This window comes from Crocuta crocuta, unplaced genomic scaffold, assembly GCF_008692635.1.
Source record: "Crocuta crocuta isolate KB4526 unplaced genomic scaffold, BGI_CrCroc_1.0 scaffold383, whole genome shotgun sequence".
Classification (NCBI taxonomy): Eukaryota; Metazoa; Chordata; class Mammalia; order Carnivora; family Hyaenidae; genus Crocuta; species Crocuta crocuta.
In genome coordinates this window covers 322,096-348,944 of record NW_027531897.1, presented here as the reverse complement: position 1 = coordinate 348,944, position 26,849 = coordinate 322,096, and the positions used below count along the sequence as shown (strand labels likewise).

The window sequence follows — 26,849 nt, the reverse complement described above, 5'->3', positions numbered from 1 at the left end:
TTGCTGGGGGTCCCATGGCACTCACGCGCGAGTTAAGCTAAAACGCTCAGGCGGCTTTCCCAACTCCCAGGAAGTGCAGCTCTGGGGCCCAGCAAAACTTTGCTGGCTAGAGCGAGGATTCTGTTTTCGTAAAGGCGACCGAGTTCGGTTTCCGTGTCACTTTCCTGGGGGAAACCACTTCTTCTCCACCAGTGTGGCTTTCCGGGCTGTGAGTTCCAACAGAATGGAGTCGGGGTGCGGGGGCTTGACCGAAACAAAGACCCAGGGTGCCTCAGCGTGCTGAATCCAAGTGGGCTCTCCGTGACACCCGGAACCGTACAGGACGGCTAGCCAGATAACCAAGATGTGAAAAGATACCGCTGACCCTTCCCTTCTAAATCACTTGTTTTGTTAACTCCATGTTTCTTCAGACTTATTAATTTATGCATTTTATTTAAACGTTGAGAAGACAGTCTAATTCAAATGAGCCACTTGGCACAGGTGGCAATAAGGGAAACCCGTTACAACGAAGCACCTTTATTTACCAGTGTTCAATTAAGCAGTGGGATATCCTTTAAATGGGTGTGTATCAGGGGCCCGTGGATGGCTCAGTAAGTTGAGCTTCTGACTCTTGGTTTCTGCTCAGGTTGTGATCCCAGGTTTGTGGGACGGGATCGAGCCCCGTGTAGGGCTCTATGCTCACTGTGGAGCCTGCTTAAGATTCTCTCTGTTCTTCCCCTGCTTGCGTTCTCTCTCAATCTGTCTCTCTGTTTCTTTTTTTTTATTTTATTATTTTTTTTTTTATTTCTAGGAGAGAGAGAGACAGCGTGATCAGGAGAGGGTCAGAGAGGGAGGGAGATACAGACTCCGAAATAGGCTCCAGGCTCTGAGCTGGCAGTCAGCACAGAGCCCGACGCGGGGCTCGAACCCACGAACGGCGAGATCATGACCTAAGCGAAAGTCGGACGCTTAACCGACTAAGCCACCCAGGCGCCCCTCTCTGTTTCTTATAAATAAAACTTTAAAAATAATAATAAAATGTAAACAAGGTTAAGAAAAAAAATTTAGTGTTTTTAGACACATTAGCTAAATGACGGGAAAAAAAATCGTTATTTAATGTCAATTATGGAGCTGCTACTTTGGGCACCATGTTGGGACTTTCAGAGTTAATTCTCTAAAATTGTAGTACTCAGGGCCGCCTGAGAGGCTGGCTCATTCGGTTAAGCCTCGGACTTTGACTCAGGTCATAATCTCACTGATTGGTGGGTTCGAGCCCCACCCCAGGTTCTATGCCGACAGCTCAGAGGCTGGATCCTGCTTCACATTCTGTCTCCCTCTCTCTCTGCCCCCTCCCGCACTCATTCTCTCTCTCTCTGTCTCTCAAAAATAAATAAACATTAAAAGCAATTTTTTTAATTGGAATACCTCATTAAAAGACCCAGAAATCTAGATCTCTCTTCATTTTCACCCATTCCTTGGTTGATTGTACCTAATCTAATCTAATCTGTGATAGTAGTTAATCTTTCTGTGTGTACACTGCCTACTGAATGTCTCCACCTGGATTTTTTTTTTTTTTTTTTTTTTTTTTTTTGTTTTTTTTTTTTTTGAGAGNTTTTTTTTTTTACTTTTTTTAATGTTTTATTTATTTCTGAGAGAGAGGAGAGAGGAGGACAGAGGATCCAAAGCAGGCTCTGTGCTAGTAGCACAGAGGGGCTGGAACCCACACACCATGAGATCATGACCTGAGCTGAAGTCGGAAGCTTAACCGACTGAGCCACCTAGGTGCCCCTCTCCACCTGGATTTCTAATGGGTATCTCAAACTCTTCAGGCTGCTTATACCCAGGGCTAAACTGGAGGGGGTGGGGAGAAATGTTGCATATGAAATTATTTCGTGTCTGAGATTTGCTTCAAAGGAATCTATTGGCAGAAGGAATCAGTAGGAGGTATAGATGAAAGAAGATTGGTCATAAATTGATAATTATTGAAGCTGGTTGATGGGTACATAAGTGTTCATAATACTGTTCTTTCCACTTTTTATTATGTTTGAATGTTGCTATAGTAAAACAAAATTTAATTCACTGTATTTAAAAATCTGACTTCTGGGGCGCCTGGGTGGCTTAGTCGGTTAAGCGTCCGACTTTCGCTTAGGTCATGATCTCGCGGTTTGTGGGTTCGAGCCCTGCATCGGGCTCTGTGCTGACTGCCAGCTCAGAGCCTGGAGCCTGTTTCAGTCTGTGACTCCCTCTCTCTCTGACCCTCCCCTGCTCATGCTGTCTCTCTCTCTCTCCTAGAAATAAATAAAACATTTAAAAAAATAAATAAATAAATAAAAATCTGACTTCTTTTTATCTCCATTATTACCACCATGGTCCATTGGACTAAGTCTGTCACCTCTTAGCCATTCTCCCTGTTTTCTCCTGTGTCTCCTGGAGTGTACTCTCCGCATAGAATTCAGAGTGATCCAGTTAACACTAGTCAGATTCTGGGCAGCTGGATGGCTCAGTCGGTTAAGTGTCCCAACTTCTCCTCGTTTGTGGGTTTGAGCCCATGTCAAGGCTCAATGCTGACAGCTTGGAGCGTGGAGCCTGCTTCAGATTCTGTGCCTCTCTCTCTCTCTGCTTCTCCCCTGCTCACACTCTTTCTCTCTGAAAAATAAAAATAAACATTAAAAAATAAAATAAAAAAGTCAGATCCTGTCACTGTTCTACTCAAAATGCTCCATTGGCTTTTAGTCATCTCACTCCCAATAAAAGCCAGAATCCTTTCCAGTGGTTTTCAAGACCACAGTGATTCAGATGGACTTAATTCTACTACTTACCCTCTCCTCTCTCTTAGTACTTGCTGCCCCTTTGTCATGGTGTCCTCCATGACTAATAGTTCTTAAACTTGCCAGGCACTCCGGCCTCAAGGCTTTTGCAGTAGCTGTTCCGTCTGCCTACCCCTTGATAACCTGTCTGGCTTCCTCCTTCACCTCCTTCATTTCTGTATTCAGATGTCATATTCCGAGGTCATTCTATTTAGAATTGTAGTACCCTGCCCACAAAGTACTCCTTATCACCATTCTTAGTTCTACAGCATCCGATTGGTGTATTTCACTTCCCTTATCTATCATCTGTTATCCCTCCCCTGGGTTTTAAGTTCATGAAGGCAGGAATTTCAGTTGTTTTTGTTCACTGATACGCTTTCAGTGTGCCTGGTGCATAGTAGATGTTTGGCAAATATTTGTTGAACGATACGTCTCCATTTTACAAAATAAAACAAGCTTTAGTGGGTGTCTGGGTGGCCCAATTGGTTAAGCGTCCTGCTCTTGTTTTTGGTGCAGGTCATGATCTCAAGATTTGTAGGTTCAAGCCCTGAGTCAGTGAGGAGCTTGCTTGGGATTCTCTCTCCCTCTCTCAGTCCCTCCCTGTCACTCTCTCTCTTTTTCTCAAAATAAAAATAATAAACTAAAAAAAAAAAAAAAGCCTTAGGGGGTGCCTGGGTGATTCAGTCAGTTAAACGTCTGACTCTTGATTTCAGCTCAGGTCATGATCTCATGGTTTGTGAAATCAAGCCCCACATCAGAAAGAATTGGAATTCTCTCTATCTCCTCTCCTTCTCTCTCTTGTTCCCCCGCTCATTCTCTCTCTCTCTCTCTCAAAATAAATATATAAACTTTAAAAAAAAAAAAAAAAAGGCTGGGGCGCCTGGGTGGCTCAGTCGGTTAAGTGTCCGACTTTGGCTCAAATCATGATCTCACTGTTTGTGGGTTTGGGCCCCACGTTGGGCTTTTTGCTGACAGCTCAGAGCTTGGTAGCCTGCTTCAGATTCTGTGTCTCCCTCTCGCTCTGCTCACACTCTGTCTCTGTCTCAAAATAAATAAACAAAATTTTTTTAAAAAGCCTTGGGAATTTCTAGATGATTCAACACCATAAAGGTGGGATTTGAGACCATCATAGTGCCAAGTACAATGCTATATGGCCAGTGAGTTTTAAGTTAATACTCGCTTCTAAGTAATATGAGGGAGACATTCATTGTACCTTAAACCTAATAGTCATTAGCAAAAGTGTCTTTTTATACATGTTCAGGTCATTGATTGAGTGAAGGAAATCAATGACCTGATTTAGTGAAGGTTTAATGAAAGTGCTTTTGCTGTGCTTTATATTTTAGGTGGCTCAAACCCCCTCTGAGATACTTTCTGAGTGTCATGGCAACAGCAAATCCCCTTTAGATGGCTGCTCCAGAAAGAGTGATATACATGATATACATGGCTGCTCTGTGTTGTACTTTTGCAGAGTCTTAACCTTTAGTGACTTTTTTTTTTCCTCTGAGAACTCAAATTTTAAAATCTAACATAAAGTGTCGATATTTTAGAGTGAAAGGAGCAAGTCCCCTAAACTGACTTCCCTGATTTAAGAAAGAAAGGTGCTCTTCACTCCCTGTGTTTAATGGACTGCTTCTCCCAAGCCATTCCAAAGCAGATTTGAGGTAATGAAAATGAAGAGTATTTGCTGACCCATCAAACTTTGGTATGCTCACACTATTAAATATTTTGATTTAGATGTTTGAAGAAAGGATTCTACTTGGGATGTGTTAGTATCCTGTATTGTTTAAATTTAGTTTCTTTTATGGGATTTACATTCCATTGTTTATAGGGCTCATAAGATAAATCAGATTTATAAATGTTTTAATTCAGAACTAAGATTTTAAATTTTGATTGCCCTTAAAATCATATAGAATGATGATGATGTCCCTGGCTAGGATGTTACATGTGTTTAAAATATACGTATTTATATTATCATTTGTACATATCATGATCATTAGACATTATATTGATTTCCTAAATACGATCATCTGTCATTAAGTGGATAAAATCAGCATCGCTGAAGAATAAATAACTAGGCATAAGTGATAACGTTAATCTTGGCCACAGGTGTAAAAGTCACAAATGTCGTCCAGTGATGGAAGATGCAAGAATCGGGACAGGCACTATGATGAGGTCCCACGGGACTCACTGTATCACGATGGCACCATAGGAACCCTCCAGACTCTTCACGACAGTGAGCTGGCCGTGAGCGCTGATCCCTTGCCACCACCCCCTCTCCCATTACAGCCACCCTTCGGCCCAGACTTCTACTCAAGTGACACAGAGGAACCGGCCATAGCTCCAGATCTCAAACCTGTAAGGCGCTTCGTCCCCGAGTCCTGGAAGAACTTCTTCAGAGGGAAGAAAAAGGGCCTGGGATGGGATAAGCCGGTGTCTGACATTAGATACATCTCCGATGGAGTGGAGTGTTCGCCTCCAGCCTCTCCAGCAAGACCAAACCACCGTTCACCCCCCAACTCCTACAAAGATCCTTACGGAGGGTCAGAAGGAACCTTCAGTTCCCCGAAAGAGGCTGAGGCAATGTTTTCCCACGACTCCTACGGTTCACTAGGCCGCCACACACAGACAGCCCGAACGTACAGTGAGAAAGTGGAAGAGTATAACTTGAGGTATTCCTACATGAAGTCGTGGGCAGGCCTGCTGCGGATCCTGGGTGTGGTGGAGCTGCTCTTGGGAGCCGGCGTCTTTGCCTGTGTCACAGCTTACATTTACAAGGACAGCGAGTGGTATAACTTGTTTGGATATTCACAACCCTATGGCATGGGAGGCCTCGGTGGCCTGGGCAGTACGTACGGGGGCTATTACTACAGTGGCCCCAAAACCCCTTTTGTACTCGTGGTTGCTGGATTAGCATGGATCGCCACCGTTATTATTCTGGTTCTTGGCATGTCCATGTATTATCGGACCATTCTTTTGGATTCTAATTGGTGGCCTCTGACCGAATTTGGAATTAACGTTGCCTTGTTTATTTTGTATATGGCTGCAGCCATAGTCTATGTGAATGATACCAACCGAGGCGGGCTCTGCTACTATCCATTATTTAATACACCGATGAATGCATTGTTCTGCCGGGTAGAAGGAGGACAGATAGCAGCAATGATCTTCTTGTTTGTCACCATGATTGTTTACCTCATTAGTGCTTTGGTTTGCCTGAAGTTATGGAGGCATGAGGCAGCTCGGAGACATAGGGAATACATGGAACAGCAGGAGGTAAGGAACTTCATAATCCTTCATTTGTTTTTAATTTTTTCCTGTTATTTACCTCCTGGTTAAACATATGAAGTTCTTAAAACAAAAATTTTATAAAAGCCTTTTTTTAAAGTTTATTTATTTTGAGAGAGAGAGAGAGAGAGAGCGCATGTGAGTGGGGTAGGGGCAGAGTGAGAGAGAATCCCAAGCAGGCTCCACACTGTCAGTGCAAAGCCTGACACAGGGCTTGATCTCATGAACTATGAGATCATGACCTGAGTTGAAATCAAGAGTCAGACATTTAATTGACTGATTCACCCAGGTGCCCCCCCACCAGCCTTTTCTTTTTTTTTTTTTTTTTTTTTTTTACATCTGAATTTCAAAATTCCTAGTCCAGTGTCCGACCTCCTTTGGGTGGGATCTCACACTCTGGTGTGTCCCTGTAATAGAACATTGCAGATAGGCACCAGATGTGTAATACAGTATATAGGCTGTCGGCTGTATTATGTCTGTGATGCTTAAGGGGAAAACACAGCTACTAAATTTTTACAACTAAGAATCAGACCGTATTCAGTACAATAGATGTCTCCTCATTAAAGTAAGTTTGAGGACAATGTGGATTCTTTAGTATGGTAAAAATTTAAAAAAATTTTTTTAATGTTTATTTTTGAGAGAGACACAGAGCTTGAGTGGGGAAGGGGCAGAGAAAGAGGGACACACAGAATCCAAAGCAGGGTCCAGCACGGTCTGAACTGCCAGCACAGAGCCTGATGTGGGGCTCAAACTCCCGAACTGTGAGATCATCACCTGAGCTGAAGTTGGGTGCTTAACTAAGCCACCCAGGTACCCCTGGTAAAGCTTAATTTAAAAAAAAAACAAAAAAAAACATAACTTTTCAATTATAAGAAAAAAGTGCTCATTTACATGTTATGATGAATGACACTTTCTTCCAGTGGCTTAAATAAAGTCAAGAATACAGTGAACCATATTTGTTTTTTTCAAGTATTGAGAGGTTGAGTTGTCATGAACATACTCTGAAAACTTGCCCGAGCATTTTGATGTTTCATTCTTTCTTTGGTGAGAACAGTGTTCCCAAAATTAGAATAGGAGCCTGGAAATTATTTTTATTTCTAGGATTTAACTAATTAAATATAAGAAAGATGAGAATTAATAATAATAATGTAATAATAATACCTGGAGGATAAGATTATATAAAAGCCATTTAAAATTATTTGAACGGGGCACCTAGGTGGCTCAGTTGGGTAGGCATCTGACTTTGGCTCAGGTCATGACCTCATGGTTCATGAGTTCATGTCCTACATTGGGCTGTCTGCTGCCAATGTGGAGCCGGCTTTGGATCTTCTGTGCCCCAGTTTCTCTACCCCTCCCCTGGTCGCACTCTGTCTCTCAAAAATAAACTGTTAAAAAAATTATTTGAACAGTAGCAAAATTGTTAGAGTATGTTCTGTTAGCTTCATTTTACCCTGAAACATTAATGTTTTATTTTCTTCTTCTAAGAAATGTATGATAGAATTTCCTATGCTACTGAAAATATCTAGTTAATTTTTTCTTAATATTAAGTCAGTTTATTATGCATTTTTCTTTTCTCATTTTTCCAAAGACTTCCTAGTTACTGTATAATTGCAAATATTATATATATGAGCAAACCTTTAGATAAAAATGAAAAAATTCTGCCCTTATTACTCAGTAACCTATTTATTTACTCAGTGACCTATGAATTTTGTGTTTAATCTTTTCCATGAATTTTACACATAATATAAAACTTGACTAATTTTATAACAGGTATCTTATTAAATTCATGAGGTTTATACAAAGAACCTCAGCATGTTTCCAGGTGATCGATACTCTCTCATCGCAGAATATATTAATCTTACTAGAAGGCCACATAGAGTCAAGTTATTTCTAAAGACTTAGGACATTAAGCATATTTCTTAATTTTACATCTGTGTATACAAAATAATTTCAAATTCTAATCAGTTTGAAGTCCAGATAGTGAAACACCCACACTTCCTCATAATTTTATGTAAGTTTACTAACAACAGAATTCTTAATGTCATTTCAGAATTCTTCATGAATAGGACTATAATTGTCAACATGATATATTCATTTCTTTTTCTTTTCTCAAAAATTGTTTCCATCAGACTTTTTCTAATGGTTGATGAGACTTCAATTACTCATGATGTAGCAGGTGGTCCCAGTTTGTGCATTACTGTGACTTCTTAAAAGATAGAAGCTATGATGGCCTGTGGGTTTTTTCTGTTAATTTTATAATGGTTTCTTACTGTTTCCAACTCTTTAATTGCACAAGGTATCGGGAGCCAAGAATAAATAAAATCTCTAGGTAATTCAAAGCACTTTACCTGGTAGTCTCCATCACGCCTGGACGTCCGACCCTGCGGTCTGTTCTGACTGGCAGGCGTTACCATCAGCCCTCCCTCCTCTGGCTCTCCTCCAGCCAGTCGTCGCCCGGGTGCAGGGGAGGCGTATCTGTCAAGCAGAGAACGGACCTCTGTAAAATTGAGATTGGCCTATAAATGCAAATGCAAGAAAATACTAACAAAGTAGCCTCACACACCTTAGAAAAATTCATTTTAACTCTTTTTTGTTCCAGATAAGTGAGCCCTCGTTGCCATCAAAAAGGAAAATGGTAAGAATAAAGTTCACGTTATATTTTATGTCTAGATTTGTTAAATACGTTCTCTCGTATCTATTTACCTATAGAGTAGATCATTTGTCTGTGAAAGTGTATCTATTACATTGAGTCCTAACTGAATATTGAGTTCAACTTTCAGCTTTTTTCTCATGAGAGGATCAAATTAGACATGCACATGGTGTTTTATTGGGCAAAATTATGGCTATTATAGTTTTCATAGTGCCTTTTCATTTTGTTAGTTGAACAGGTGAACAGTTGATTCTCCTTATATGCTTAAAATTTCATTTTTTTAAGTAAAGGTGATTCTCTCAAACTTTTTTTAGTCTCTATAAAGTTCTTTGCCGTTCTTTTCTGACCTTCTCACCTTGCTTTCAGATGCTAAATTTTGTTGTGTCAGGAAGAAAATTCCTCTTCCGGAATTTACTAACACTGTGACAGTAGGCAAGATGTTTTACTTTCCATGCCTTGATTTCTTCATCTGTAAAATTGGAATAATAATAATAATTCCTATGTCACATGCTTGCTGAGAGAATTAATTTAGATGCTCTTGTTAATTTACATACATATATGTAAAAACCCAATGTATTTTAATCATAATTTTACCTCATTGAAAAGTCCTTTTTTTACAATATTGGGTATTGTTTCTTAGCAAGAGGTTGAGAATCCAACCTTTGGATTTGTTTGTTTCTTTGAAAAGGGAGTATATTTACCTGGTTCAAAATTCAAAAGCACCTGGGCAGCTAGGTTGGTTGAGCGTCGGACTTTGGCTAAGATCACCATCTCATGGTTTGTGAGTTCAAGCCCCGCGTCAGGCTGTCTGCTGTCATTGTGGAGCCTGCTTCAGATCCTCTGTACCCCCCTCACTCTGCAACCCCCCACTTGCTCGCTCTCTCTCCCTCACGGAAACAAAATTCAAAGAGGTCTTTAATACAAAGTTTTCTCTCACTCCTCTGTCTCAGCTTCCCAGCTCTCCCATTTGGAAGGAACCAGTGTTATCAGTGCCTTGTGTTTCCTTCAGATGTGTATTTATATTATACATACAAATTACATATATATGTATATGTAATATATATATATTTGCTTGACTCTCCCTTTCACACTGCCATCCCACACATATTGTTATGTCCCTTTTTTTCCAGTTAAGAATACATTTCTTAAGATGCTTCTTTATTAGTACATAAAGAACTTTGCATTTTCTTTTTGCAGCTACGTAGTATTGCATTATATGGATGTTCCATAGTTTAATTACCATAGATGACTATTCTATGGGATGCCTGGGTGGCTCAGTTGGTTAAGTGTTTGACTTCAGATCATGATGTCACGGTTATGGGTTCAAGCCCCATGTTGGGCTCTGTGCTGACAGCTCAGAGCCTGGAGCCTGCTTCAGATTCTGTGTCTCCCTCTTACTCTGCCCCTCCCCTACTTGTGCTTGCTCACTCTCTCAAAAATAAATAAACTTTAAAAAAAATTTTTTTAATGACCATTTAAGTTGTTTCCAATCTTTCTCTATTAAAAACAATGCTGCAGTGAATGACTGTGTACAACCAAGTATATACTTGTACATACTTCCTTCCATATATGCATAAGTGCACCTGAAAGATGGGTTGTGAGAAGCAAATTTCTGGATCTGAAGAAATGCACGTGTTTATTTTGACTGCCAGGTTGCCTGATGGAAGTTTTACTAACTTGCACTCCCAGCAGCACCACGGGCTTCATCACACCTTGACCAACACACTGTGTTAGGAAATGTGTTGACATCTGTCAACCTGAGGGTGAAAAATGATATCTAATGTAGTTGGAATTTGCACTTCTCTTCTAAGGAATGAGATTGAGTATTTTTCATGTATTATGTTTGCTATTCCTTCCCTGTTAAACTGTTTGCATCTTGTCCACTTTTTATTGAGTCGCTAATTTATACAAGTCCTTTAAGTGCATGCATTTTGAAAATACCTTTTATAGGTTCTTTTTTTTTTTAAGTTTGTTTATTTTGAGAGAGACAGAGGTAGCGTGAGAAGGGGAGTGGAAGAGAGAGAGGGAGAGAGAGCAAATCACAAGCAGGCTCTGCACTGTCAGCACAGAGCCCAGTGTGGGGCTCCACCTCACAAAACCATGAAATCATGACCTGAGCCAAAACTGAGTCCTACACTTAACCTACTGAGCTCCCCAGGTGCCCAGGTTCTTTTTTTTTTTTTTAAGTTTATTTATTTTGAGAGAGAGAGAACATAAGCAGGAGCAGGTCAGAGGGAGAGGGAGAAACAGAATTCCAACCAGGCTCCACACTCAGCATCGAGCCCCACATGGGGCTTGATCCCACAGCTGTGAGATGATGACCTGAGTCAGTATCAAGAGTTGTATGCTTAACCAGCAGAGCCATCCAGGCTCCCCTATAAGTTCTTTTTAACTTTATTTTCCATATTATAACACAAATACTATATGAAATTTTTTATTCATGGTAAAGTAAGGGATTTATTTCTTATTTTCTTTATTTTTCATGTTTATTCAAGAGAGAAAGAACACACACACACACACACACAAGGGCGAGCAGGGGAGAGACAGAGGGAGAGTCTCTGTGCTTTTGGTGGAGATCCCACAGTGAGATCATGACCTGATCAAGAGTAAGATGCTTAACTGACTGAGCCACCCAGGTATCCCAGTGGATGTCTGGATTAGACTGGATTGGGCCAGTGAAATGAACACAACAAAGAATCTCATCTCCATTTCCCAGGGGCTTACAAATCTAGTGAAACAGGAAAGCACCAAGTGTGAGAGTGTGTGTATGTGTGAAAGAGAGAGTAAGCAAGAACTATAAAACTAAATTAAACTTGCTCATAGATGTGTGATTCTCAAAAAATATTTCATGTGTGTGTTTCTCAGCTATCTCCTGGGGAAATCAGTTTACAGATGATAATATCTCAAATTCAGCATTGTCAACTGGTCAGAGCATCTTTTGGGATGTGTCATTAGCCACAGTTTTGTTTTGCTTTAGGGAGTTTTTTTTAACATTTTTATTTATTTCTGAGAGAGAGAGAGAGACAGCGGGAGCAGGGGAGGGTCAGAGAGAGAGGGAGACACAGAATCTGAAGCAGACTCCAGGCTCTAAGCTAGCTGTCAGCATAGAGCCTGATGTGGGGATCGAACCCATGAACCGTGAGATCATGACCTGAGCCAAAGTCAGATGTTTAACTGACTGAGCCACCAGGCTCCTTTTCTACTTTTTATTTATTTATTTATTTATCTATCTATCCATCTATCTATTTATTTATTTATTTATTTATTTATTTTTGTGAGAGAGACCACACAAACAGGGGAAAGGGGTGTGAGAGCAGGGGAAGAAAGGGAGGAGCCAGAGGGAGATGGAGGGAGAGAAATCTCAAGCAAGCTCTGAGCTGAGACTGGAGCTTGATCTCACAACCTTGAGATCATGCTTGAAATCTGGAGTCAGACAGTTAACTGACTAAGCCACCCAGGTACCCCTAGTCACAATTTTTAAAGGATCAATTGCCTTAAATTATTTCTGATATGTATGTTAAGTCATCTGAATTGTGGTTGAGGTCCATAAATCTCAGCTTGGTGGGATCCATAAATCTTTAGAAATCATGAGGTACATGACCAGTTCTGACTAACCAGGCATGAGATAAATGAGGCTAGTATTGGTTGGTCTACAGAATATGGAAAAGTTTATCACAACAAGGCAGCGTGGACCTAGTGTTACAAACCTATGCACTTTAAATACTGATCATAGAGTTAGAGTGATCTTACTCTGTGTCTATGTGTGGCTTTTTGTTTGTTTGTTTTTTAATGTTTATTTTTGAAAGAGACGGACAGAGCACAATGGAAAGAGTGGCAGAGAGAGAGGGAGACACAGAATCCGAAGCAGGCTCCAGGCTCTGAGCTGTCAGTGCAGAGCCTGACGTGGGGCTCGAACCCACAAACTGCAAGATCACAACCTGAACTGAAGTTGGACACTCAACCAACTGAGCCACCCAGGTGTCCCTTTAAAATTTTTAAAGTTTGTAACAAATTAATTAATACTTCAAATCAGGGGCACCTGGGTGGTTCAGTTGGTTACTTGTCTGTGTCTGAGTTAATCTCAGCTCAGGTCTTGATTTCAGGGTTGTGAGTTCAAACCCTGGACTTTGTACTATGCATGGAGCCTGCCTACATACATACATACATACAAATATTGAGATAAACANCAGCACCATCTGTTAAAGAGGCTGTCTTTTTTCCATTGGATACTCTTTCCTTCTTTGTCAGAGATTAGTTGGCTGTACACTTTTTGGTCCAGTTCTGAGTTCTTAATCTATTCCATTGGTCTATGTGTCTTTTTTTGTGCCAATACCATAGTGTCTTGATTACAGCTTTGTAGTAGAAACTAAAGTCTGGGATGGTGATGCCTCCCATTTTGGTTTTCTTCAATATTACTTTGGCTATTCAGGGTCTTTTGTGGTTCCATACATGTAAAGCTGATGTTTAATTAATAACACTGGCCTTTTGTTTGAGATTTAAGTGCAGCTTCCCTAACTTACCCTATGGGCTGGCTGCCTTCCAGTGTTAGTACAGAGACGTAAGTGAGTTTGACCAAAGTACTGCCTTAATTAGCTCTTTGGTAAATTCTACTCCCTCAGAGGGACTGACTACAAAACTTTGAATCCTACCTGGCCAGGAATGACCATCATTGCTGCATCTCAGCCCAGTGAGAGTCACTGCATGGAAAATATCAGTTTTAAAGGACTTTGGTTTAGAGGATGAATCGGGATTACAACGCCTATTTATAATGGAAAAAGGGCCTGCAAATTTATCTATAAGGAAATTCACTTTCTAAAAATCGACAGGCTTGTTAACAGGTGATAGCATAATGTGATACCTGAGTTGGCAAGTTAGAGTGCTAGCCTTATGTATGTTTCATGGGGGTGGTGCCTGGGTGGCTCAGTTGTTTCAGCATCAGACTCTTGGTTTTGGCTCAGGTCATGATCTTGTGGTTTTTGAGTTCCAGCCTTGTGTCAGGCTCCACGCTGACAGTGTGGAGCCTGCTTGGGATTCTCTGTCTCCAACTCTCTGCCCCCCTCTCAAAATAAATAAAGAAACTCCAAAAACAGTATGTTTCAGATCACCCTCAGGGAGTTGATCTATTTGCTTTTTGGGGGTTGAAGGTGGTACGCACTTTGCAAGTGTTGACTCTTAAGCAAGAAGCTGGACAGGGCTGTCTAATGTGCTGCAGTATGGCAGTGATGTGGCAATGGTGGTCATTCTTTGTGACAGTGGAGTTTATGGGCTTTCTCATCAGTCCCTTTAGGTCATGGGTTTTACCAGTGGGGTTAAGTGCAGAGTAGAGTCAAACTGAAAGGCTTGGCTGAATTGGGGGGAGTTGCCCCAGAAGCTAGGGAGGTCAGCATCACTGATGAGAATGTGGCTAAAGCAGACTCCACAGGTAGGACAGGGTTAGGGAGATCTGCCAGCAAGTGCCAGGGTACCTCCTTCAGGCTGCATCAGAAGGCTGGTACGCAGCATGTCTGGGGTGTGTGGCAGGGTCCCAGCTCCCGAGGGGTCCTAGAATTGTTAGAAATAACCTTAGTAGAGTTGGAACCCCCATTCCTATAGCTCCTTTGAAAATCATACCTATCTGGGGGCGCCTGGGTGGCTCAGTCGGTTAAGCATCAAACTCTTGATTTCCGCTTAGGTCATGATATCACGGTTTGTGGTTCATGGGTTTGAGCCCCATGTCATGCTCTGTGCTGATAGCACAGAGCCTGCTTGGGATTCTCTCTCTCTCCCTCTCTCTGCCCTTCCCCTCTCACACATGCGCTCGCTCTCTCTCTTTCTCTCTCTCTCTCTCTCTCAAAACAAATAAACTTTAAAAAATCATATCAATCCAGTTAATTTATACTCTTTCAGGATATAATTGCTGAATGCAAAGGATGTCCTTTCCCAGGGCTCTCTTCCTGGGAAATGAATCATTATGGATCCACTTTTAGGCATGTTCTAGAGGCAGACTTCTGTTGAGAATGAATCTCGTTACTTAACTGGGGAATCTCTATTGGATTTATCTATTAGAAACCTTTTACAAAAGGTTGGGTCTCCAGCTTCTCATTGGGTTTGATTTTTACCAGTTTCCTTCCCAGTTCTTGTAGATAAGAACCACAGGAGAGGCCGTGTAGTATGACAAAGACAAAACAAACTTTGCAATCAGGCAAATCGTAGTTTGATTACTACTAGCTCTGTGTTTCTGAGGAAATTATATACCCTCTCTGAACTTAAGTTTCCTGTTCCTTGTTCGGAGCTCTTTCCTCCACTGTAACTTCTTATTTCGTATTTTAATAAATATACTTTTGAAAAGCAAATAAGATCACTTTTTTTTTTTAATTTTTATTTATTTCTAGGAGAGAGAGAGAGAGAGAGACAGCACGAGCAGGGGAGGGTCAGAGAGAGAGGGAGACACAGACTGAAACAGGCTCCAGGCTCTGAGCCGGCAGTCAGCACAGAGCCCGACGCGGGGCTCGAACCCACGAACGGCGAGATCATGACCTAAGCGAAAGTTGGACGCTTAACCGACTAAGCCACCCAGGCGCCCCGCAAATAAGATCACTTTTAAAAAGAAATATGCAGACATAAAATAAGATCAAACAGAGACAGAAAAAAATTCTAATAAATCCTTAAGTGCGGAACAGTTTTTTTTTCCAAGCTAGAAAAGTGAGAATCTAGTCTGAGCATTGAAGGTGGTGGTGTGGTTTTGGGACTGGGGCCTCTGCACCGTTGTATTATATGCTCAGAGGGAGAGAGACTCAGCATTTGGACAAAGGTACACTATTTCTAACTTGGCCACGTATTCAGCCCGTTTTTACTTAAAGCATTTTTTTATTGAAGTTGACACACAGTGTTACATTAGTTTGAGGTGAAGAGCATAGCAATTCAACGTCTCTGTATGTTATGCTCTGCTCACAAGTGTAGCTGCTGTCTCTCACCATACACTATCCTGGTATCACTGACTGTATTCTTCATGCTGTGCCTTTCACTCCCTTGACTTCCTCATTCCATAACTGGAAGTGGTCACCTCCTTCTCCTCTTCACCCATTTTGCCCATCCCCCAACCCTCTCACCAATACATTACTAATACCTTAGTAATTATAACCATAGCATTACTTACTCTGTTGCTAAATTACTTTCTCTTGCCTCACGATAAAGCTTTTCTGATATTTGCTGATGAGATTCATTTTTGCTAGAAGCAAAGAAAGATCATATGAAATCTGGTATTGTGTTGGTAGTCACGAATACTGTTTGAGAGTGGTATATCCCAGGGCTGGAGCCCAATGCATGCTTCCGATAAAAGCCTAATGAGGTTTTGATTCTTGGTCTTATGTGTACTTACAGATTTTTTTTCTCAATAAAGTTTTCTGAAACTTAAATCTCAGTGAGATTCACCCCAAAACAGGTTAAGAACATAAAAACGTTTAAAGTAGGTGAGATATATAGTCTCTGTGAAACTACTCTGACTTCTTGAAAGCCCCCTTTTTCTTTATTTTTTAAAAGTTCAAATGTTTACATATATATTTTTGAAAGAGGCAGAATATGAGCAGGGGTGGGGGCAAAGAGAGAGGGAGACACAGAATCTGAACCAGGCTTCAGGCTCTGAGCTGTCAGCACAGAGCCTGAAGCTGGGCTTGAACTCAAGAACCATGAGATCATGACTTGAGCCAAAGTCAGACACAACTGACTGAGATGCCCAGGTACCCCTCAAGGTCCCTTTTTAAATTAAAAAGTGATTCTTAGAATTAGGGATAGGCAAGTAAGGAAAATGAATAGTTCCTGCTTGAGAAACTTTACCTAGACAAAAACAAATGCAAACTGCCCTCATATGGACTCTCCTGCCTAATGTGACTGCCTGGGCCGAATTTATGATTTTGACCGGGAAAATCCGAGTTTGATACATACCTGGGGCTGCCGCTAAGCCCTAGAGGGTCACCATGGTCCATAGCAGCTCCTTCAGCCAGCTGTGTGGGAAATGGATTGTTAAATATTTAGAAGTTAAAGAAGGATGCCAGGAAATAGAAATCCATTTATTTAAGCCAAAAAAAGATCCCCCTAATTTTAATACCATGATTCACTATCAAGATCAAACACATTAAGAATTCAGTAGGATGAAGAAACGGCACCCCAAGCAGCAGAGAATAAATACTAAACAAAGGAGAATAAATACTAACCTCAGAAGGTGTCCCCTGAAGTACTCTGGTTTTATCTCCTTTCCTCGGGGTTTCCTGCTCCCCACTTGAATTCTTGCTGTTTGGGGCCCAGTGGCCAGGCATGCCTTCTGCACCAGGGCGATCTGGTTCCCCTTCCAGCTGTGGCCAAACTTCTCCTCCCCATAACCCTCTCCCAATGCTGGTTTAGCAGCCTCGCCATCTAATGTGTGAGCTAATCTTAAACCAAACCTCAGAGATAGGGAAATCAGGAAACAGAAGGATTTTAAAGCTGCCTGGTAAGGTAAAGAGCAAAAAGTGGTTTTTTTGTTTTTTTTTAAATGTTTTTTTTTAAATTTCTTTTTAATGTTTTATTTATTTCTAGGAGAGAGAGAGAGAGACAGCGTGAGCAGGGGAAGGTCAGAGAGAGAGGGAGTCACAGACTGAAACAGGCTCCAGGCTCTGAGCTGGCAGTCAGCACAGAGCCCAACGCGGGGCTTGAACCCACGAACCGCGAGATCATGACCTAAGCGAAAGTCGGACGCTTAACCAACTAAGCCACCCAGGCGCCCCAAGAGCAAAAAGTTTTTAAATCCTGTGTTGCAGTTTGTTTTTAACCAAGTTAGCCCCCACCCCCCACTAGCTGCTCTCAGTTTAGTTCGGCAAATTTAATTCAAGCATGTGCTGAAGTCCCCAAGGGGTCAGTGGAGGGGGGCTTACTGCTCTAATGAGAAATCAGCCATTTCTAGCATGCTGTCAGAATTGCAGGGTTGAACAGTATGCATTTACATAAACCTTCCTTGTGTTATTCATTAAAACCCCAACAAATTCTGGNTATTTTTAAAATTTATTTTAATGTTTATTTTATTTTGGGGGGGGGGCATGAGTGGGGGAGGGGCAGAGAGGGAGAGACACAGAATCTGGATTAGACTCTGGGCTTTGAGCCTAATGTGGGGCTCGAATTCATGAACCGTGAGATCATGACCTGAGCCGAAGTCAGACACTTAACCAACTGACTAAGCCTGGTGCCCCCAGACAGGGAGAATCTCAAGCTCCCCACTCAGTGCAGAGCCCAACACTGGGCTTTATCTCATCACCAGGAGATCATGACCTGAGCTGAAATCAAGAGTCAGATGCTTAAGCAACTGAGCCACCCAGATGACCCACAAGTTCTGGGTTTTAATTGTGGCTTTTCCACTTCCCAGCTGTGAGGCCCTAGAAAATATACCTAACTTCTCTGAACCTTGCTTCTTTCGTTGTAAAATAGAACCCTCCTCCCAGCTTCTACAAGGCTAACTAGCATGGTTGGTATGCGGGGCACTGCCCAGTAGGGTCCCTGAACATTCTCTCCCCAAAGCTGCATACCCATGTTAACCTGCCCATTCTAGAATGGGTTCCCTGGGCCTTTATATTCCCACTTCCCATCTGTCGGTATTTTAGCACTGGAAGTCCTGCCCTGATACTTCCTCTCCAGGCCATTTCATTTTGTGCTGTTTCCCCTCTTTTGAAATGTACCATTCTTCTTACTAAAAAGGGCTCTGGGAACTCTCCAGTCTAGAAACCAGGGTGACTTAAACCAGGAGTTGCAGGTTAAGAGCTCTTGGACAACTGAAAGACCTTCACTGCCTTTCCTCTGGGTTTGCTTGTTTTCCTTTTCAGTTAATGAAGACAATGTAACCTGTTTCCCTTTCTGAACTCCTGGGTGGCTACTTGTAGTTCATTCATCTCAACTTCACCTGTCATTTTTTCTCTTGCCATTTAAGTAGACTTGTTCCATTTTTATCTTTGAATTTCTATTTTTTTTAAGTTTACTTACTTATTTTGAGAGAGAGAGTGCGTGCAAGCCAGGGAGGAGCCAAGAGAGAGAGGGAGGGAGAGAATCTCAAGCAGACTCCTCTGTCAGTGCAGAGCCTGATGCAGGGCTCAATCTCATGAACCGTGAGATCATGACTTGCACTGAAATCAAGAGTCAGACGCTTAACTGACTGAGCCACCCAGGCACCCCATGAACTGCTTATTTTGAACTACATTTTGTATTCTTTTATAGCTAATTGGGGTACAAATCCTAAATAAAGTACTTATGACCCTACGTTTAACATTTCTTCATCCAATTTGACATTCACATGATTGTTTTAGCTGTTATGTACTCCTGTATCCCAGTGTGGCTCCCTTTAGCTATTACAAAAGCATTCAGAACCACTTTGTGACGTTAAAACCTGTAATGCTAAAGTGAAGTATTAATTGCTGTTTCTACTTTTCCTCCTGCTTCTCCCCACCATTTTCTTCTAAGAAATAAATTCATGTTTTTTTCTTCTTCCTCTGACTCTGTTTACAAAAAAATCCTCTTTTTCTCCCTAACTGCAGTGTGAAATGGCTACCTGTGGTGACAGACAGAGAGACCAAGAAGCTAATTTCAAAGAATTGAGACCAACAAAACTGAAACCTGAGCTACTGAGTGGCCACATCCCCTCGGGCCACATTCCTAAACCTATCGTGATGCCCGACTATGTGGCGTGAGTGTCTAAGTCCTTCTTCAGAGGTAGAAATGGAGAGATTCCATTTGGGCATTTCATTTTCCTGTTTGTTTCCAAGCTAATGCTCTCTGCTTAAGATCATTTGTATTTAAACAGCTGTTTATTCCCTGAGAGATAGTATATTGAAGATACAGTGTGCTCAGTGAGGAATGAGCTAAGCTGATGTCCCATTCAGTCCGTTTCAGTGAAAAAGTTACAATGCTGGCCAATTTTTTCCTGCAGAAAATACCCTGTGATTCAGACAGATGATGAACGAGAACGCTATAAAGCTGTGTTCCAGGACCAGTTTTCAGAGTACAAAGAGCTTTCGGCAGAAGTTCAGGCTGTCTTGAGGAAGCTTGATGAGCTGGATGCAGTGATGAGCAGATTGCCACGTTGTTCAGAAAACCAACAGGTCAGTACCTGCAGCTACCTACGAGGAGCACTGAGGGAGGGAGCTAAAATCTGAGCTTTCTTCAGATAGATGTGAGGAAGCCATAATAACTAGGTACATTTGCTGTCTGTGTCTGGGATATCTTCATGGGGACTAGTCTGGATTACAGTTCACGTTATACAATTTTGTGTCGTTTGTCCTCAATTATTAAATAATTACATGTGTATTATATATATAATTATATAAATATATAATAGTTATTATATAAAATAATAAAAAATAATTGTTATAAAACAGTCATTTTATTTTCTTATTTAAATAAAATGTCAATGTTCCTAAGATCCTTACTGAGTCCATCAAGGTCCCAGGGAGATGGATTGCACACTCAAGCCAATTTGAAAAAGATTTATCACACAGAGGTGGGCAGGGTGTAGGGGATCGACCAGGGGTCGTGCTTTCTCCAGGGATAAGTAACGGCCAAGTGGTTACCACCCAGGTCCAAAGAACACAACTGGTTAAGGACAGAAAGTTGATCTGACCTGTTGGGCACACACATGGGACTGATAACCGTGATGGTGACAGAGGGAACTGCAGAAGAGACGACGGTCACCAGGGACTCCGACGTTTTCTGTAAAGCTCTGGAGTTTGTGGGGGGGTTTTGCATGTTAATACTTCTGAAGTCAGGACGCCCTGATAATCAGTGGCATTTATTTTTATAAGACGTATATTTTTTATTGAGACAGAATTCACATATGACAAAATTCACCCTTTTAAAGTGAACAATTCAGTGACTTTTAGTCCATTCACAAAGTTGTATAACCATGACCACCCTCTAATTCCAGAACATGCTCATCGCCCCAAAAAGAAACCCCATACTCATCAGCACATGCTCCCTATTCTCTCTCCTCTCCAATAACTAACAACTGTTAATGTACTTTTTATCTATATGGATTTGCTTATTTTGAACATTTCATATAAATGGAACAATATAACATGTGGCCTTTTGTGTTTGGCTTCTTTCATAATGTTTTTAAGATTCCTAGCAACAGTCAGTGTTTAATTCATTTTTGTGGTATTTATTCCATTGTATGTATATAGCACATCTCACATATCCATTTATCAGCTGATGGACTTTCTGGCTGTTATGAATAATGCTATGAACATTTGTGTGTATCCTTTTAAAAGATTATATATTAATCTATTTGTATAATTCAAATTTTTAATTTAATTTTTTTTTTTGTTTTAGAAACAGAGAGAGCATGAGTGGGGGTGGGAGAGAGAGAGAGAAAGAACCTTAAGCAGACTTCACAAACTGTGAGATGATGACCTGAGCCAAAACCAAGAGTCAGATAATCAACTTTGCCACCCAGGGACCCCTGTAATTCAAATTTTTAAAACTCACACAGCACTTGTAACAAATTTCAAACAACTCAATGTAGGTACATAGCTTTTATATTTTTTTAATGTTTTTATATATTTTTGAGAGAGAGAGACAGAAAGAAACAGAGAGACAGAGTATGAGCAGGGGAGAGGCAGACAGAGGGACACACAGAATCCGAAGCAGGCTCCAGGCTGTTAGCGCAGAGCCCTATATGGGGCTCAAGCTCAAGAGATGAGAGATCATGACCTGAGCTGAAGTCCGATGCTCAACTGACTGAGTCACCCAGGTGCCCTGATCTGAATACTGTTTTTATGTTTAAAAAATTTTTTTAAGTTTATTTAATTTTGAGAGAGAGAGACAGAGACAGAGTGCAAGCAGACACGGGGCAGAGAGAGAGGGAGACACAGAATCTGAAGCAGGCTCCAGGCTCTGAGCCATCAGCACAGACCCAACGTGGGGCTCGAACCCACAGACTGTGAGACCATGACCTAAGCTGAAGCCAGACACTCAACCGACTGAGTCACCCAGGTGCCCCAACCACAAACTTTTAAGTGTACATTTAAATCCATTGTAATTACGAGTTCTCTAAGCCAAAATAACCAGAGTCTTCCCAAATCCTGGAGCAATGGAATGGTGTTGTCTGTGGCATGCCGGCACCAGGAAGCAGGAGAAATCCAGCAAATACTGTAGGTCAAAGGTCAGTACCATTTGAAAAACAAGCAAGGTCCATAGGTCTGAGAAGAACGCCCAAATTTATAGGCCCTTAAAGGAAGGCAGGAAGGAATGAGCAGGCCCCAAGAAGCTGGACTGGCTCAGGCTGGGAAGAGCAAGCAAGCTGGTTGACAGATATGATGCTGAGCAATCCAGTTGTGCTGTGTAGTCTTTGAGCCTAGACCCAGTGGGCTCCAGTGTACTGGGCTTTGTATGATGGGCACAAACTCAGGCAAGTGGGTCTGCAATTGAGGGGTGGAGGGTCCTGATTATGGTAGGGGCTGACACTCGGTCCTCCCATGATTTTTTTTTTTTTTTATGTCTTTATTTTATTTTGAGAGACAGAGAGCAAGCGGGGGAGGGGCAGAGAGACAGGGAGACACAGAATCTGAAGCAGGCTCCAGGCTCTGAGCTGTTAGCACAGCCTGATGCAGGACTCGAACCTGCAGACTGTGAGATCATGACCTGAGCCTAAGTTGGACACTTAACAGATTGAGCCACCCAGGTGCCCCCTCCCATGATATTTCTATACAGTATCAACAATAGTCATTTCCTCTGGTTTGTACATGGCATGGCAAGTAAGTAACCAAATGACAAGGCCACAGTAAGTCTGTATCTGTTCTAGTCCTGATTTAAAGCAGAAATATTAGGGGCACCTGGGTGGCTCAGCCAGTTGAGCTTCCAACTTTGGCTCATATCATGATCTTGCAGTTTGTGAGTTCCAACCCCACATGGGACTCTGTGCTGACAGCTCAGAGCCCGGAGACTGCTTCGGGATTCTGTATCTCTCTCTCTGCCCCTCCCCTGCTCACACTCTGCCTCTCTCTCTCTGTCAAAAATAAATAAGCATTAAATTAAAAAACTACGATAAAATAGAAATATTAATTGTGTCACAAAAATTTTCCTCTCCTCAGCCACAGGCTGAGCTTTGCCATGGGTGGGGGCCTTCCGGCAAGTCCCGTTCATTTCCCACCAGGTCCCCAGGGAGGGGCGTTTCCAAGCACAGCAGGCCCATTTGGAGGCACACGTTCTCTCACAGACCTGGTTGTGTGCCCTTGAGAAATTAATCACATAACTTTTCTAAGCCCACAAAATAGAAATAATGCTCAAAATAATCTCTCTGGTCCCCACCATCTGAAATTCAGTGTCTGTGACAGACTCGAGGATAGGTTTTACAGCTCTTAGCGCTGCTACATCTCCAGCACAGCACCCTAGCCTCAAGCAGCTAGTGTACTCCCAGGCCAGGACCCATTCATACAGGTGACAGTTGAATTACCAAGGTCCTCTCAGTGCTGGCAAACTCTCAAAACACAAGTGAAACTCATGCAAAAGACACTGAAGAAATGGGGCGCCTGGGTGGCTCAGTCAGTTAAGCGTCCCGACTTCAGCTCAGGTCATGATCTCACGGTTCATGGGTTCAAACCCCATGTCCGGTTCTGTGCTGACAGCTAGCTCAGAGCCTGGAGCCTCCTTCACATTCTGTGTCTCCCTCTCTCTCTGACCCTCCCCTGCTCTCGCTGTTTCTCTCTGTCTCTCTCAGAAGTAAATAACACAATTAAAAAAAAAAAAACACTGAAGAATTAAAATGTGTTGCAAAAAAGAATATGGGTGGGTGATGAAAAAATGTTCTAGAGGAAACTTTTAGAACTATAAATTACTATGTGTTCTCTTATTTATTGTTCACGGTGTCTGACAGCTCTAGCACAGGTTTATGTGGATAAACGAGGGCATTGTTCTAGTAATCTGTGCCTTGTGGTTCAATCCATTAACTAGCTTCATATTTACTATAAAACTTAAAAGTTAGAAGGAACCTTATATTTGTTGTTTTTGAAAGCTGAATAGTCTCAACCTCTGAATCCCAGTGAGTAATGTAGTCATTACATACCAAGCACTTTATAAGGATCATTTCAAATAAGTAAACCTTCTCACAACCTTATGAGGTACTCACAGTTACTATTTCCATGTTCCCAGGAAGGAAGGTGAGTCTCAGGATAAGTGGCTTGCTCAGGGTCAAACAGCTGGCAAGCAGTGGCCCTGAGACTCAGTTCTGGGTTCACGCAGACAGGGGCTTTTCTCTCTCTTCACCCCTAGATCCCAATGTGTGGCGACTAGTAAGCCCTCTAATCTCTATCCCATGAATTGAATTTTAGTGTGTCAATATTTTTCTTATAGTCTTAGATAAAAATTATTTTTTGTTCTCATTCCCATTGCACTTCTCAGACCTTTTTGAGGTACGATTTGAGTAAATGCTGGTGTTTTAATTCAAGTATACAATATATTAATTTTAGGAACATGAAAGAATTTCAAGAATCCATGAAGAGTTTAAGAAAAAAAAGAATGTGAGTAAAACCATTTTCCTCTTAAAAGTATATTCCTATCCAGGTGCAGTGGTGAGCTGACAGACCTTAGATTCTCTGAGCTAAAGTAGTTCTTTTTTAATATTTCTTTTTATTTTGAGAGAGAGAATCCCAAGCATGCTCTGTGCTGTCAGTGCAGAGTCTGACATGGGGGAGGGTGGGAGTGGGTGGGGGGTGGGATGGATCCCACAAGCCTGGGAACATGACCTGAGCCGAAATCAAGAGTCAGATGCTCAACCAACTGAGCCACCCAGGCGCTCCTCTTTTTTAATATTTGTTAAGATGCTGCTTACTAGAGAACACGAGTAGCTCCTGAATATCTTTTCATCTCCTCTCTGTCTCTTCTTACATCCTGGCTTAGCAACCTAGGGAACTAAACACTAATATAGAACTTTTCACTGACTTTTCCTTCAAAAAGTTTAAGTTATTGTATGTTTTTCACTCCATACTTAATGGCACAGATCAGTAGAGCCTGGAGAGAGCTTTTATTAATCTTTATTGCACTTATTATTTGTTCATTGATATAATTTAAACTACCAAAGTTAAAGTTGTCTTAGCTCTCTTTATTTCCCACTCAACTCTGCTGTGGAACTAACACTATTCTAAATAATAAAATCTATTTTTAAAATGTAGAGAAATGGTATTCTTACTAGGAAGATTTTGAAATCTGTTGCAGAAAGTCTGCTGTGAAGGGTCATTTTCTGGGTGATAATGTATGTTTTTGTGTTCTTCACTGAGGAAACTGGAGGCTAAAATAATGGCTGTGTTTTTTCTTTTTCAGGATCCTACATTTCTGGAAAAAAAAGAACGCTGTGATTATCTAAAGAATAAACTTTCTCACATAAAGCAGAGAATTCAAGAATATGATAAAGTAATGAATTGGAATGTACAAGGTTATTCTTAAACCTTATTTGAAACCACTTTTTTTTTAATATTGAACTTAATATTTATTTACTGTCTTTTTCATGCTAGCCTACGATAGAGAAGCATGCGCTTCTGGCATTGGCTTTTAATTGGTATAGCCAGTAAGCCAGGTTATGATAGTATGATTTCACTGCAAACATTTCAAAACAGATTCAGATTTACCAAGAGTCTTTACTCAGAATGGAAGAAATGCTATGCTCATCTGTGTTCACTTTATATTTATCTTGTTAAAAGTAGCTTAGAGGTCATACCCCAGTGTGATGGACACATAGAGTATCAATTCTGGTGCTGCTTTTACCTTTGCGACTCAGGCCACTCCTAGGATTTCTCTAGGACACATTTCTCTTCCTAGCCAAGGTGTCATTTCTTCTCTAGAAAGGGATTTGAATCCTAGATCAGTATTTTTAAGTCTTAGGATCTTGGGGAGGTTACTTAACCTCTCTGTGCCTATTTTCTCATCTGTAAAAATGGAGCCAATGATAGTACCTCCCTTATATGGTTGTTCTGAGGATTGGATGAGTTAATATTTGTAAAGCACTGAGAATAGACCCTGGCCCATGATACGCAGTACCTTAGAGTGTATGAAATCTGTAGCAGTGATTGTAACACGAGCAAACTAGTAAGGAAAGGTTTTTCATGGTCAAGCTCAACCAGCTGACCAAAAGTCCCACATGTCTCATGACTTTCTTTCTTTGTTGTTAGTAACTGTTAACCACACGTAGCATTAAGTGGATGCTTCTTTGTGGATTTGTGCCCATTGGGATCCACCGCATCCTTCCTGTCATTCATCAGTAGCACTGGGCGCATATGTCCACATTCCCACAGCACACCATTGCTGTATACATCCAGTGAGAGGATGGTGCGACCATTATTGCCTTATCTGTCCTGTTTGGATGTCCCTCCTAAAGCCCCATGATCTTACACTTAGGACCTCCTTTTGACTTATATTGAGGTTTCATCTTCCCCAGCATTATCTCAGGTTTGGGGCTGTTCATGAGAAATGTTGTTTTTGTCACTGTAACAATGGACTACCTGAAAAAACGTTTTTAAAAAATCTTTGTTATTGGATCCTATTCCACAGCGTCTATCATGGAGATAGTTTCCTAGGTGCATAAGTATGATTTCTGCTTAACGTAGCTGCCATTCAAACAGGTGATGCTCAAAGAATTCATTAAAGTGACGAAACCAAAGAAAAGCATGTGGAAAAGCAAGAGGCTTAAAAAGCGTTGGATACTGAATGGACTTCCTAGTTTTTCCTTATTATTGAAATCCTAGTTAGTGCTTATTGTTAATATTTTAATTCCATGGCTCTCAGACTATGCTTCAGGCCCTACACGTCTTAGGTGACACTTGGGGAAGAGTGAGTTCCCTCTAGAAGCTCCCTCAATTGTAACAGCTTCACTTTCTGTTTTATATATTGGGGCTCCATGGTAACGTTTCACTTAAGATGCATACCAGTGCTTTAAGAAAAGGAAAAGTAACATGAAATAATACCATTTTGATTGATTGTAAAGGTAATATGATAGACATCAATATCAATAGGGTATTGAAGTGTTAGATTTAACTTTGTGAAATTTAATTTTACTCTAATTATAAATGTTAATCTTTGAAAAACCAGTGTTGTAATACTGACTTTTTAAACTTTTTATGTCAGTAACTGGGGATATTAAAATTTCAATTACTTGT

At 41.3% G+C, this 26,849-nt stretch overlaps 1 protein-coding gene across 2 annotated transcripts in view; it reads left to right on the top strand.

Moving 5' to 3' along the window:
• The window catches only part of MARVELD2 (MARVEL domain containing 2), a 27,506-nt gene extending 657 nt beyond the window's left edge, over positions 1 to 26,849 (top strand). For both annotated transcript variants that reach the window (XM_077773583.1, XM_077773584.1), the window contains exons 2-7: positions 4,893 to 6,056; positions 8,668 to 8,703; positions 19,248 to 19,396; positions 19,640 to 19,811; positions 24,171 to 24,221; positions 25,021 to 26,849. In XM_077773583.1, coding sequence (XP_077629709.1) covers positions 4,908 to 6,056; positions 8,668 to 8,703; positions 19,248 to 19,396; positions 19,640 to 19,811; positions 24,171 to 24,221; positions 25,021 to 25,143 — 1,680 coding nt within the window. In that variant the 5' untranslated portion in view covers positions 4,893 to 4,907 and the 3' untranslated portion in view covers positions 25,144 to 26,849. The remainder of the gene's footprint in view (positions 1 to 4,892; positions 6,057 to 8,667; positions 8,704 to 19,247; positions 19,397 to 19,639; positions 19,812 to 24,170; positions 24,222 to 25,020) is intronic.